Source organism: Balaenoptera acutorostrata, chromosome 15, assembly GCF_949987535.1.
Source record: "Balaenoptera acutorostrata chromosome 15, mBalAcu1.1, whole genome shotgun sequence".
Classification (NCBI taxonomy): Eukaryota; Metazoa; Chordata; class Mammalia; order Artiodactyla; family Balaenopteridae; genus Balaenoptera; species Balaenoptera acutorostrata.
The window spans coordinates 37,037,788-37,051,913 of record NC_080078.1 but is presented as its reverse complement, the minus strand read 5'-3'; the positions used below and the strand labels follow the sequence as shown (position 1 = coordinate 37,051,913).

The 14,126-nt window shown below is 46.4% G+C and overlaps 1 protein-coding gene across 2 annotated transcripts; it reads left to right on the top strand.

Annotated features, from left to right (window-relative positions):
• Nucleotides 1–409: 409 nt before the first annotated feature.
• On the top strand, nucleotides 410–13,884 carry LOC102998075 (zinc finger protein 75A). 2 transcript variants are annotated; one of them, XM_007181570.2, is made up of 7 exons: nucleotides 410–815; nucleotides 2,410–2,542; nucleotides 4,123–4,318; nucleotides 5,333–5,424; nucleotides 5,710–5,836; nucleotides 9,469–9,579; nucleotides 9,758–13,884. In XM_007181570.2, exons 3-7 carry the CDS (start codon nucleotides 4,222–4,224, stop codon nucleotides 10,354–10,356), a joined length of 1,026 nt encoding a protein of 341 aa, XP_007181632.1. In that variant the 5' UTR covers nucleotides 410–815; nucleotides 2,410–2,542; nucleotides 4,123–4,221; the 3' UTR covers nucleotides 10,357–13,884. The 2 variants fall into 2 exon arrangements, with proteins under 2 accessions (XP_007181632.1, XP_057385868.1); XM_057529885.1 differs by lacking the exon at nucleotides 410–815 and adding an exon at nucleotides 907–1,103 and having other exon boundaries at nucleotides 2,410–2,538.
• The last annotated feature ends 242 nt before the right edge of the window (nucleotides 13,885–14,126 follow it).

The window sequence follows — 14,126 nt, the reverse complement described above, 5'->3', positions numbered from 1 at the left end:
TTTTCTAATTAGTGAGAATCTTCTGGTTGTTGACATGCCTGTTTTAAGACAGAGGGATTGCCGTGCTCAGCCAGCTGTAGGAACACTGGTTGCATGTGAGTGTCTGGGTTACACCTATCACAAGCCAGATTAGTTAGACGAAACTGCCTTTGTGAAAATTATAAACGGTACCTCATTTAAAATGGAATCAGAACTCAAAGGGGGAGATCTCACGCCCAACCACTAGACATCAATTGCATTTGCAACAGGTTACTACTTTACTACGCACCAGGAGGAAGATTTTCTCCTGACCCAGCAACAGGTGAGCCAATGAGAGACTGTCAAAGTTCAGCCAATGACAAGCCACTACACTCCCATTTTCCTCCAGTGGATTCTTAGGTTACAACAGTCGCTCCGAACTCTTCAGGTCTCCTGTGTAAAAGAACCATGTTCTCCAGACTTGCTTATGGTTGCCAGGGTTTGCATATTCCAAATTGCAACTCTTTATTGTCCCCAAATTAACTCATTTTGCTGATAAAATAACTGGCTATTTTATTGTTTTAAGTCAACACCAGGTACCGGAGGAGGCTGTGAGAAGCGGCGGGAGGACAGCTCGGGCACTGGCAGGGGCGGGGACGTCACCCGGTGGGACTCCGGGTTACCAGTCGCCAGCCACCCACAACGACGAAGGAAGTAATGGCCGCGAGAGGGCGGCGACCGTGCAGGGCCCTCAGGCTCCGCGGGCCTGAGACTCCGTGACATCAACTCTCGCCACCAGGTAAACCCAGTTCGCGGCGGTGAGGACGCATTGACCTGCGAGGAGCCTCTCCCCGGAAGTACGTCACTTCCCCTTCCGGTTTGATAGAGTGAGGGGTAGGGGTAGGGGTAGGGGTAGGGGTAGGGGTAGGGGTAGGGGTGGGGTGGGTAAGCCCGTGGCGCAAGAACTGCTCCGGGCGGGCCGTCTGGGCCAGGCGAACCTAAGTGGTTCCGGGCCTGAGCCTCGGAACCCACCTCTGAGTGGCGCGGGGCGGGGAGCTGTCCTCAGAGCAGTGGCCGGACCGGCGGCGACTTGCTGTAGAGCCCCGGGAGGAGGGAGCGGCCTCCACGAAGCCAAGCCATCCGAGGTAACCTAGAAGCGGCTTCCGCTTCGGCGCCGGCTCCGGAGCCCCCGAGAGACGCCGGCCGCTGCAAGGCGGCCGGGGGTATTTCCGAGCCGGGCGGCAGGCCTGTCTGGGGGCGAGGCCCGCCGTCAGGCTCGTGAGGCCGCTCTCTCCAACGTTTGTGCGGGTGGCGCCCGGGGCTGCGCGGCGGGAGCCCGCTCGGACACTGTCCGCAGGCACAGTGCTCGCAGGCGCGCCCGGGCGGTCGTGTCCACTTTCCCGCCTCCGCCGGCGTTTCCTTTACTGGCTGATGTTACTGCGGGAGAAACGGGCGGTCCAGCCTCAGTCAGATCAGCTTCCTCTGATGCAAAAGCCTGGGAAGTGTCCCCAGCACCTCAGAGTCATCGGGAGCCGGCCGTTTGTGAACATCGTGGCTTCCTGGGCAGAATTTCGGTGCCCTTTCCCCTGGATCACCTCAGGGAAAGTGAGCCTCACGAAGCTCTCCTCAGCCTCGCTTAGAGGTCTAAATGAGCCCTGGAGAAAGGTAGCAGCTGAATGTAATCATCACCAACTAACATGCTGTCCTTTTTTTTTTTCCAATTGACATTTGGATAAACATTTTGTGAACAAGGATCAGCTGTAATTTTTCCTAGGTCAAGTAATGAAAATTAAAAATTCAAAAAAAAAATTAAAAATTCAGGTATAAATCTTCTGCATGGTGTTCTTTATATATCTTACAAAGAAATGCCAAGATGAATGTAGAACAACTAGTTACTTAATTGGGGGGTGCTTTTGAGAAGAATAAGGCTCCATTTTTCTGAATTACTGTTCTTCCATTCTGGTCTCATTGTTTCAGCTCTCCTGCCAGTTTTCATACAATGGAAAGGAGCACCTCAAATGGTCCAGAATCTTCCCAAAAGAACAAAGGTCATAGAAGTTGTACCCTCTTACTGAAGAGACTAGGATGATATGTTGAAATATAAGAGAAACTCAGAATAGTCTCCTGATCTTTCCTTTAAACGGAGAGGATGGCATAGGAAGTGCATCAATTAAATCTTTGGATAATCCCCAAACTCCTTGGAGCCAGTGGGTACTAGTTTTTTCACCCACCAACCTCTCCTGATTTTTTTTTTTAAGGCAAAGTAATTTATTTACATTTGTCTTCAATAAGTCCTGCTATATTGTGTTGAATAATAGAAAAGGAGAGAAACAAGGGCTTGGCAGTTGATTTTTAAAGTTCATTTTTCTCTCATAATAAGTAACAAGTAGTAAAGTTCATGTGACTTTCTTATTGACATGCACTTTTTTTTTTTCTCACTTTAAACCTTAGAAAGAAGAACCTTCTATTGGTTTTGTTCCAGACCAGACTGGGCCTCAGTTGTCAAAGATGGTGCTGGTGGTGTGTCCAACACAGGAGCCAAATTGTTCCTAGATCAGAATGATGACAGTAGATCTGAAGGTGGGTAAGTACTTGAACCCTCAGATCAGGGCTCTGTGGGAGACCAAGGGACCTGTGACAGCTCCAGTCAGCAAAAGAAATATGCCCCCCAAACGGATGGTCTCAGTCCCGAGAGGTCTCACTAGTACTTCTAGAGCTTCCTCTGTCATGATGGAGCTGGACCCAGGGAGGCTGTTGACCAGCTTCAGAAATTAAGCCCATGGTGGCTGAGGCCAGAGATTCAGTCAGAAGCGCAGATCTTGGAACTTGTGGTCCTAGAGCAGTTCCTGACCATTCTGCCCAGGGACACCCAGACCTGCATAAAGAAGCACCATCTACAGAGCATCGAGGAGGCTGTGGTCCTGGTAGAACACTTGCAGAGGGAATCTGGTCAAATGAGGAATGGGGTGAGAAGAAAGATTCTTCATGTGTGCAGTGAAACAGGGTGAAGGTGGATGTATTGGGGCAGTTAATTGGGAAATAGGATGAATTAGGTCTCAGTTCTGTTGTTCCTTTAGGACAGGTAAAGCAGGACGTGAAAGCACAAACCCACAGCCATAGTCAGTCCACAGGTTTCAGAGATCCTGGCAGACTTCCCTGGCCTTAGGGAGAGAGTTGCTTTTGGCCTTCTTTGAAGCCAGAGTGTGTTGAGGGTGATGAGCCTAGTCTGGCTTGGCGAAGGAGATGGGCCTCAAGTTCTTAGAAACAAACAAAAGGCAATAAGGAGTTGGAGAGGACAGGACAGATCCAAAAAAGGAGTAATTCTCAGAGACCAAAGGAGAGTGAAGATACGAAAGAGAGGGAGAAACCAAACAACTAGAGGAAGACTGCCCAGGAAGAGAAAAAGTAGAAAGAAAACAGGGAAAGAAAGATTTGGAAATCCCAACAGAGTAGCTGAGAGAAGAAAGAGCGTGAGGGATAGTGTCCTTTGTACCGTAGACAAGGGCCTCCACTGCCCTCCCTCAGTGGTTGTTCCTTGACTGTGCTGTGAGCGGGGATCCAGGGCATGCCCTTGGGCAGGTGGCAGCATACCAGCTGGCTTCACAGGCCTGCTCAGAATACCGGGAGGACACACGTTTTGTGTCAGAATCATCTGGGGATAGGTTGGAGCCCTGACTCTTTCCTCTCACTTTTTTCTGCATTTTATCCCAATCCTCTGTGAGACTCTTCCCTGGCCATGTGGAAAATCTGGTTGACAGGACAACTTTTAAATTCAATTCCTTAATCTTCTGAGAGAGTTAGAGGACAGGAAACCACTAAGGCAAGAATCTAAGTTGGGAGAGAAAGTCTGTCAAGGCAGCATGAGAACAGGTGGCCTGTGCAACCCTGTTAGTGGTCTGAGCTGGGCTGGATGCAGAGGGTGGGGGCTGCTGTCTTGGAGGGCTGGCAGTAACCAAACCTTTTTTCCTCTTCTGCCAATTTTCCTATATTTTGTGTATAATTCTTGTGGAAAATTGGTGGTCCCGTATCTCTTTTAAGTCTCTGTGACATTTCCTTTAGTGTCTCCTTCTTCCCACAGTTTGCACTCTGCTTTTTCCTCCCTCTCCCACCAACTCCCAAACCAAAAGTAAGTTCCATGGTAACAAGGATGGGCATTATTTCTAGGTTACAGACCATGAGCTGGGAAAGGAGGCAGTGCTCTTGGGAGAAACAGCAGAGGCCCTAGGCTTCAAGCTGAAGCCAGCAGAGGCCCAGCAAGTGGGCATGTCCCAGGATGAAGAATTTTGGAATACACACCAGAGTCTACAAGAGCTGCTGATCAGGAATACCCATAGAGAAACTGAGCCCATATGTGAGAGGGGTAAGGAGCTTCACGTTACTTTCCTTCTCCTGGGAGCTGCAATAGTAATTTGTTAAGCCAGAATGTTGTTACCACTCTCTTGCTTGCCTTGTGGATCTACTAATGCAGCCACGTTAGCAATTAGGATGCCCCCCAGGTTATGGTAGAGCAGACCAGGTGTGGGTTGGCCTAAGATACAGAAATCTCCAAACCACAGAATCCTGGTAATAACATCAGGAGTTCTGGTTTTAGAAAAGCAGAGAGGGTCAGTCTTACCTCATGCTGAAAATATGGAAGGAATTGGGATCAGAATGGGTGGTTAGTGGCAGAATGTGAACACTATTTGAACCAGAAAAAAAGTAATAAATGATAAAAAAACAAAAAAACTACATCTCTTACTGTACACTGGATTCCCTGAGTATTTTGTTTTCAATTTATGTCACGAGAGGGTAATAAAAATTTTTTCCTTTCATTAATATGCTCATGAAAACTAGGGAACCTGTTTTAGAGGCTGGTAGTTCCATGGTTTTCATTTATAATGAGAGAGGCATTTCTGAGCAGCACACACACTTTTTTTTTTTTTAATAAATTTATGTATTTATTTATTTTTGGCTGTGTTGGGTCTTCGTTGCTGCGCGTGGGCCTTCTCTAGTTGCGGCGAGCGAGGGCTACTCTTCTTGTGGTGCGCGGGCTTCTCATTGCGGTGGCTTCTCTTGTTGCAGAGCATGGGCTCTAGGCGTGCGGGCTTCAGTAGTTGTGGCTCTTGGGCTCTAGAGCACAGGCTCAGTAGTTGGGGCGCACGGGCTTCGTTGCTCCACGGCATGTGGGATCTTCCTGGACCAGGGCTCGAACCCATGTCCCCTGCATTTGCAGGCGGATTCTTAACCACTGTGCCACCAGGGAAGTCCAGCACACATACTTGTAAAGGTATCTCATCAATACTAAAAAAATCGGGGTCTTCTGTATTTTAGAAAAGAGCCTACCACGTTCAGAAACAGAAGCGAGAGAAATTACCTCTGCTGTTTTCACCCACAGCGGTGCCTGCTCACCGGATCCTAGCCTTTCCTGAACAGACAAACACCAAAGACTGGCCAGTGGCACCTGAGCTCATCTTGCCTGAGTCCCAGGTGAGCTGTGCTTTCCAGCTTCTTAGGGCTGCCTCTCCCTGCTGCCCTTGACCTGCACTGCCCAGCACGTGCTCAGAGGCGTGTTAACCCAGATGATCCCCCTGGGGAACTGGACACCTCTCAGATTGTTTGCTGATCCCTTGCCTCTTCCATTTCTGCCTCCTCACTTTAAAAAGTATCATGTGCTGTTCCTTTAGTTCCTGGCCTAACATACAAATCATGGGTCAGATGGTTGGGCTGCTTTTGAAGTGGCAAATACTGAGCTAAAACCTATTTTCTTTTTAGAGCTTGTTGACATTTGAAGAAGTGGCCATATATTTTTCCCAGGAAGAATGGGAGTTACTGGATCCTACTCAGAAGGCCCTCTACAATGATGTAATGCAAGAAAACTATGAGACTGTCATCTCTCTAGGTAAAGAGTCTCCCCTTCCCTTCATTGAATCTTTTTATTTATTTAATTTTTTTTATTTATCTTTTTGGCTGTGTTGGGTCTTCGTTGCTGCACGCGGGCTTTCTCTAGTTGCGGCAAGCAGGGGCTACTCTTTGTTGTGGTGCACGGGCTTCTCGTTGCAGTAGCTTCTCGTTGCAGAGCACAGGCTCTAGGCACGCGGGCTTCAGTAGTTGTGGCTCGCGGGCTCTAGAGTGCAGGCTTAGTAGTTGTGGCGCATGGGCTTAGTTGCTCCGCGGCATGTGGGATCTTCCCGGACCAGGGCTCGAACTTGTGTCCCCTGCACTGGCAGGCGGATTCTTAACCACTGCACCACCAGGGAAGTCCTGAATCTTTTTTTTTTTTTAATAATTTATTTATTTGGCTGCGTCAGACCTTAGTTGTGGCATGCGAGATCTTCGATGTGGCATGCAAGATGTTTCGTTGCGGCACGCGGCCTTCTCTCTAGTTGTGGCACACAGGCTCTAGAGCGCGCGGGCTCAGTAGTTGTGGCGTGGGCTTCGTTGCCCCGTGGCATGTGGGATTTTAGTTCCCTGACCAGGGGTTGAACCCCCGTCTGCTGCATTGGAAGGTGGATTCTTGACCACTAAACCACCAGGGAAGTCCTTTGCCCTTCCCTTTGCATAGGAGTTGAGTAATCTGTCATATTCTTGGTTTTCTCTGTGAGAGAGTCTCTGTTCCAGTTGCTTTTTTTTTTTTATATATACACAGATATATTTACCAGTTGCTTTTTTAAAAAATTTTTTTAATTTATTTATTTTTGGCTGTGTTGGGTCTTCGTTTCTGTGCAAGGCCTTTCTCTAGTTGTGGCAAGCGGGGGCCACTCTTCTCCTCGCGGTGCGCGGGCCTCTCTTGTTGCGGAGCACAAGCTCCAGACGCGCAGGCTCAGTAGTTGTGGCTCACGGGCCTAGTTGCTCCACGGCATGTGGGATCTTCCCAGACCAGGGCTTGAACACGTGTCCCCTGCATTGGCAGGCAGATTCTCAACCACTGTGCCACCAGGGAAGCCCTACCAGTTGCTTTTTGATTCTCAGATAGTGGTTCAGCAGGGAAAAGGTGTAACCAGTTCACCTGGGAGCTTTTGCCAAGTTCACATGCTCATTCCTTATCCAGAATTTTTGTTCCCTTCCCTCCAAATTTGCTTTGCTCTCCTCTTTCCCGTCTCCCTAAAGGACGCTACCATTCACCCAATATTTCAGGCCCGAAAACCTATGGATCATTCTTTACCGTGATCTTGCCATCCTACCCCACTACTAGGTCATCGCTAATCATCTTGGCTCCACCCTCACAGTGTAGCTTGAATCGGATCATGTCTCAGCCTCTTGTGCTGTTAGCATCCTCGTCTCAGCCACAAGGTTCGCCTCAATACTTTCTAACTGCCACCCACTGCCACCACTCCTGCCCTCCCACAATCAGTTTTCCCCCCAGCAGCCAGAGTCTTTTAAAACCTAATCATGGGGGGCTTCCCTGGTGGCACAGTGGTTAAGAATCTGCCTGCCAATGCAGGGGACACGGGTTTGAGCCCTGCTCCAGGAAGATCCCACATGCTGCAGAGCAACTAAGCCCTTGCGCCACAACTACTGAGCCTGCGTGCAACAACTACTGAAGCCCACTCGCCTAGAGCCTGTGCTCTGCAACAAGAGAAGACATCACAATGAGAAGCCCACACACTGCAACAAAGAGTAGCCCCCGCTTGCTCACCGCAACTAGAGAAAGCCCACGCACAGCAACGAAGACCCAACACAGCCAAAAATAAATAAATAAAGTTATTTTAAAAAAAACAACCCTAATCATGGGAAATTCCCTGGTGGTCCAGTGGTTAGGACTCTGCACTTTCAGTGCCAAGGGTGTGGGTTCAGTCCCTGGTCGGGGAACTAAGATCCTGGAAGCTGCAGGGTGTGGCCAAAAAAACCAAACCTAATCAGATGATGACATTTTCTGCTTAAAAACTTTACGATAACTTCTCATCACATTCAGTATAAGAACCAAATTCCTTACCAAGGCTTCCTCCACGATCTGGCCCCTCCTCATCTCCCTGCTGTCGTCTCCTGCCACTCGTGCCCTTGCTCTGGCCTCTCTATTCACACTGCTCATCTTACTGTTTCGTGGGCTTGGTGTGCTCATTTCTTTCCCCTTCCCTGTGCCTGGCACACTTTTCTGCCATATGACAAAACTCTCAGTTTAGGGTTCTGCTCAAAATATCACTTTTTTTTTTTTAATATATATTTATGTGGCTGTGCAGGGTCTTAGTTTCGGCACTCTGGATCTTTAGTTGCAGCATGCAGGATTTTTAGTTGCAGCATGCAAACTCTTAGTTGTGGCATCTTAGCTCCCCAACTACGGATCGAACCCGGACCCACTGCATTAGGAGCATGGGTCTTAACCACTGGACCACCAAGGAAGTCCCTCAAATATCATTTTCTAAGAGAGGCTTTTCACATAGCCTTATCTAAAATAGCTTCACAGAAGCAGAATCTTAAATGTTCTCTTACCCTGCTTTAGTTTTCTTCAAAACATTTATCACTTCCTGATATTTTATTTGTGTGTTTATTGACGTTAGACTGTCTCACTGTGCACTAGAAGATAAGCTCTGTGAGATCGGGGGACTTGGCTTATTCACCACTGTATCCCTAGCACATAGAGGGTGCCTGGTGCACCATAGCCACTCAGCACATATGTATTGAATGACTGAGTGATGAATGCTTTCCATACTTGGCAGTATGATTTAGAGAAAGTCCACTAAGTAATTCTGGTCTGTTTCCTCCACCTGGATGTGAACCAGTGAGCTATAGGAGTGGTAGAAATCTTTCCTGGTTCAGTGTCTGGTACCTGAGAACTCAATTGAAACTTGCTATAATATAACAGGAATCACTTGTGTTTATGATACCCAGCCCACTGACCTTCACATTGACTCCCTTAGACCTGGCCTTATCCAGTATGAGTCTTCCTAAAGAGGTAATAGGACCAGCCTGTATTTCCTGTAGCCTCTGGAGTTTGGTTACTGCTTAGTTGAATATGGAGTATTGGTTTCAGAAGATGGGGAACACGCAATGAATTTGCATACCCTTTTCATAGATCTAGCTTAGGTTTATTTCCCAGTCTTCTTTTTTTTAATTTTTATTTATTCATTTATTTATTTATTTATGGCTGTGTTGGGTCTTCGTTTCTGTGCGAGGGCTTTCTCTAGTTGCGGCAAGCGGGGGCCACTCTTCATCGCGGTGCATGGGCCTCTCACTGTCGCGGCCTCTCCTGTTGCGGAGCACAGGCTCCAGACGCGCAGGCTCAGTAATTATGGCTCACGGGCCCAGTTGCTCCACGGCATGTGGGATCTTCCCAGACCAGGGCTCAAACCTGTGTCCCCTGCACTGGCAGGCAGACTCTCAACCACTGCGCCACCAGGGAAGCCCCTATTTCCCAGTCTTTACATACCCACTCACAAATGCAGTATAGTGTAAACTTAATATTGGATATGAGACTCTCCATTTAACCATTCAGGATAAGAAACTGTTAAAGTATCTTTTGCTCTTCCTGAAGTAGTCTGGAATTAGTGAACCATTGTTAGTTCCAGTCACTGACCTCAGTTTTTTATTTCACAGCATTATTTGTGCTCCCCAAAACTAAAGTGATCTGCTGCTTAGAGCAAGGGGAAGAGCCATGGTTTCAAGGATCCCCAGTGTTGAAAGACAGTCCCGGAGAGCTGTTTTCAGGTAAATATACCATGGGAAGAGGAGAAATGTGCCTTGGTAGGAACCTTTACAAGGGCTTAACATTTTAAGATTCTACTTCCCTATTTTTTTTAAATCAGTGAATATTGCGGTTTTTTCTATTCCCATGGTTTTCTTGCTCTGACATACAGTTGGCTGATTCTTATGTTTATTCCAACAGAGATAAAGATGAAAAATGACACTGAAAATCATCAACCTATATGTTTTTCTGACTTAGAAATACAAGCACCAGGAGACATAGTATCAAAAAAAGCCAGTGTGAATGTTCATCAGAAAACAATGGGCAAAGAAAATCATGGTGATATGCATAGGGTGGGGAAATGGCACCAAGATTTTCCAGTGAAGGAAAGAAAGAAATTTTCAAACTGGTGGGAAGAAGAGCTGCTGAAACTTATCGAGCTTCACAAGAAAGAACGTGCAGGAGAGAAGCCTTTTAAATGTCAGGAATGTGGGAAAAGCTTCAGAGTTAGCTCTGACCTTATTAAGCACCAAAGAATTCACACTGAAGAGAAACCATATAAATGTGAACAGTGTGATAAGAGGTTTAGATGGAGGTCAGATCTTAATAAGCACTTAACAACACACCAAGGAGTAAAGCCATATAAATGCTCATGGTGTGGGAAAAGCTTCAGTCAAAATTCACATCTCCACACACACCAAAGAACTCACACTGGAGAGAAGCCCTTTACATGTCATGAATGTGGAAAAAAATTCAGTCAAAATTCCCACCTTATTAAACACCGGAGAACCCACCTGTAGCACATGCAGGAGAAGCTTCAGTAAGTACTCAAGACTTTGACACCAGAAACCTTGACACCAGTGAAGGAAAGCTTGTTCAGTGTCCTTAGTCTACAGACATATACCAAGCGGCGCTTGACCCTAAAGTTTATGAAAAAATGCAAAATTAAGAAGCATGAAGAATTTTTCACCAGTGGAAAATTTGGAGATGTAAACGTCATGTTTCACAGAAAGAAATCAGGGTTGACTGTGTTAATAGTTGTACTACTTACTGTTTTTACTTAGAACTTTCACTGAATTCCTTAGCAAAAAAAGTGTTCTAAGAATATTCTGAGTAAGGGAAAAAGCAGGTTTGGGATTGTACCTGGCAAAATAGCAAAATCAGCTTGAAAATAGCAGATGCAATCATGAATCATCAGTCTTCTGTGGTCCTCCCCAGCCACTCTTAAGCACATATGATAGAAACATTTGTAGCATGGTCTTCCAAAACAAAAAGCAGTAATATACGTGTTTCATTGCATACCATTGTCTTCCAGTTAGCAGACTTAAAAATTTCAGTAGTCTCATGAGGTAGAAATGAATTCTAATGTAAAGTTTTCCAAGAACCAAATTGGATTTTCTTACTCTTTTGTCATTGGACATTGTTCACAAAGTTGACCTGGTTCTGAGTTCCTTCTTGAACATTTTAGCAACTATATCTCTTGAGTCCTGTTAGCACAGTTTTTACTGTGATGAAATCATTTACTTCACTGTTAGAGAATTTGCCAGGTGAACTAATAATGCACTATCATTGCCTCTCATTTGTGGTGTTCGAAAAAAGGAGAATATCTCTAATGAGATCATGTGGACATGGGTTGGAATTTTTAGCCATTCGGTATATTTTAGATGAAAAGAAGAATTTTCTGCAATTAAATGGACTCCTTACCTCACAATGCCAATTGGATAAAACAGCCATAAACATGAGCACTTTTCTGAAGCTCATGGAAATTAATGGGAATTCAGGATCAACTTCTCAGGTTTTTGTCTGTTTGTATTTTAACTTGGCTTTTGTTTGTTACTAAGAACAATAAGAAAGTTATGTTTGTCTGGGAACTGAAGTGTATGCAGTAGGGAGGATCCTGTGGGTCACTGGGAATGGTGCTCTGGGAATTCAGTGAGCAGGAGACCAAGTTCCCAAAAGGAAAGGTTTGGGAACTGATGTTGAGTGGTAGGCAAGGATAGGTGAACCTGCATCTGCCTTGGTTGACTTACACTGTAAACTGTAAACAGGCAGGCCTTCCAGTTTCTGTTTTCTCCAGCATAGCATAGAATGCCAAAAATCTCTGTGGGCTGTGGACTTTCTTATAACACCTACAGCAGTGTTTCAGATGTGTTCCTGTTAGAGCTTTCAGGTAGTATTAGGAAAGAGGTTAAATGATCTCTTACAAATCTCTTATAAAAAGGGAAGTTAGGTTCAAAGAGATCCAGAGGCTTGTTAAGACCCCATAGCTAGTGGGTCTGTTGGCTGTCACTTAGCTGCATCAGTCAGGCCTGAGGGCAGGATTAGCAGGACTGATCTGTATGTTGTCCCTGCCCAGCCAGCCTGGATGACACTGTATCATATCTATTTCTATTTCTAGCTTGTAAAACATTCCTGTTTCTTGATTGGTTACTGAAACACTCTTAAATCTCCAGTTTCCTTATGAAATAGAGATAACACTCAACTCAGGTTTTTTCTGGGGATTAGAGGGGTTGATGAAGGAAAAGCACCTAATGGCCTGGGCAATAGCAGGGTCTCAGTCAGTGTGCGTGTCCTTCCCTTTCCCCTGGTCCCCAGTGGTATGTTGGGTGGACTGACTACATTCAAGGAGCAGATGCATTTGTGGCTGTTGCAGCTCTTTCCAGGAGCTGAGCACTCGTGGTGGTGGTTTGCTTGGTTGATTTGGTCCTTGGCTTCAGTGCTTTATGGTGTAAGTCACCTGAGGTTTTGGTCTGCCGCTGTCAGCAGGATTTCATTTTCTTCTCTAAGATGATCTGTACCAGTATACCAACGTGCTTATTTCTTAAGCTCAGCCAGCTCTGCAGCTCTGGTCTGCATAGATCTTACCCAACAGTCTCAGCCTTACACCCCTGGGACTCTGTTTCTTCTCCCAAGATATACATGTGGATTTCTTGCTGACACTGCATTCATTCATTCAAGTTAATGAGGGCCTATTATGTGCCCAGGTAGTCTTCTAAACTAAGGATATAGTAGTGGACAAGGAGACAAAATGCATATCCTCATGGAGCTTGTATCCTAGTGAACAGTAAGAAGGGAGTGGTTAGACTTTTTTCTCCTTGCAGTTAGCATACTGAGATAGTTTTGAGCAGTGGGTGTGAGCAAAAGTTTCCCTTCTCGGTGCAGGACTCTCTAGTGCTGTCTTTTCCTGCCTCAGTCATATAAGCACATAGAGAGGAGTCACAAGATGAGAACAGTCTGGAATGCCGAGCCCCTCACATTGGGGAGGGTTATCTATTCTGGAGAGTCCCCCAGACCTATAATGGACTGTAGGAATGAGAAATAAACTTTCGTTGTGTTAAATCACTGGTATGTTGGTGCTGTGTGTCTATGCAGCATAACCTGGCCTGTCAGTAAGACTGTCTATTCTGCTAGAGCTCAGGAAACTTCTTTGTCATTCCACCTGGTCTTTGGTCCTTGGAAGAGATCTGGTTTCCTCTAGATGCTCCACTATGCTGGTGTAACACTGATGGGAACACTTAGGAGCTTATAAGACTGTAAGTGATGGGAAAGACAGACTGCTTGCTTGCTTACTGGGGACAAATCCTATAGAGGTCAGTTGTTGAAGTGGACGAGGCAACCATCTGTCCCTCTCTCTGGCCTATTCCATTTTTTTTTAAAATTAATTATTTATATTTTTGGCTGCCTTGGGTGTTTGTTGCTGCGCATGGGCTTTTCTCTAGTTGTGGCGAGCGGGGGCTACTCTTCGTTGTGGTGCGCAGGCTTCTCATCGGGTGGCTTGTTGCAGAGCACAGGCTCTAGGCACGCGGGCTTCAGTAGTTGTGGCACTCGGGCTCAGTAGTTGTGGCTCGTGGGCTCTAGAGCGCAGGCTCAGTATTTGTGGCGCATGGACTTAGTTGCTCCACAGCATGTGGGATCTTCCTGGACCAGGGATCAAACCCGTGTCCCCTGCACTGACAGGCAGATTCTTAACCACTGTGCCACCAGGAAAGTCCTGGCCTTATTCCATTTCGCTGTCTTTGTCCCCCCTCTGTTCCACTGCTCCACAGGCCCCCCTCTGTTCCACTGCTCCACTGCTCCACAGCCCCACATGCACAAGAAAGGCTTCTGTTGATCAGTGGGCTAGGGAGAGGTTAGGGGTTTCTTTCCATTCCTAAGTGAGTGCAGTAGACTTCAAGGAATGGTTTGGTAAATAGCTCTGTTGTACCTTCTGTGAATTGTGCCTCAGAAAACACGGGACGGAGATCACCAAGTTTTCCCAGATTGTTGTAAAGAGGAAGGTGGCTTCTTTTCCTGGACTGAAAGGTAACAGTTGGGAAGAAACTTGGACAGGAAAACAAGAGCAGGGCACTCCAGCTGGGGAATGAGAAACTTCCAGTGGGAAAGTTCTAGCTTAGCCACTAATACAGCACAATGTTTTACTACTACGTATGTTTTGGAATTTGGGTTGGATGTATTCAGGTTGGAAGAAGGCATTTCTATACCTCATCACAGCGATGAGAGCTGATTACTAAAACAACAAGGTAAAACCAAAACTGTGAGGCTTCGTTTAAAAACGAAACCAGACACAACC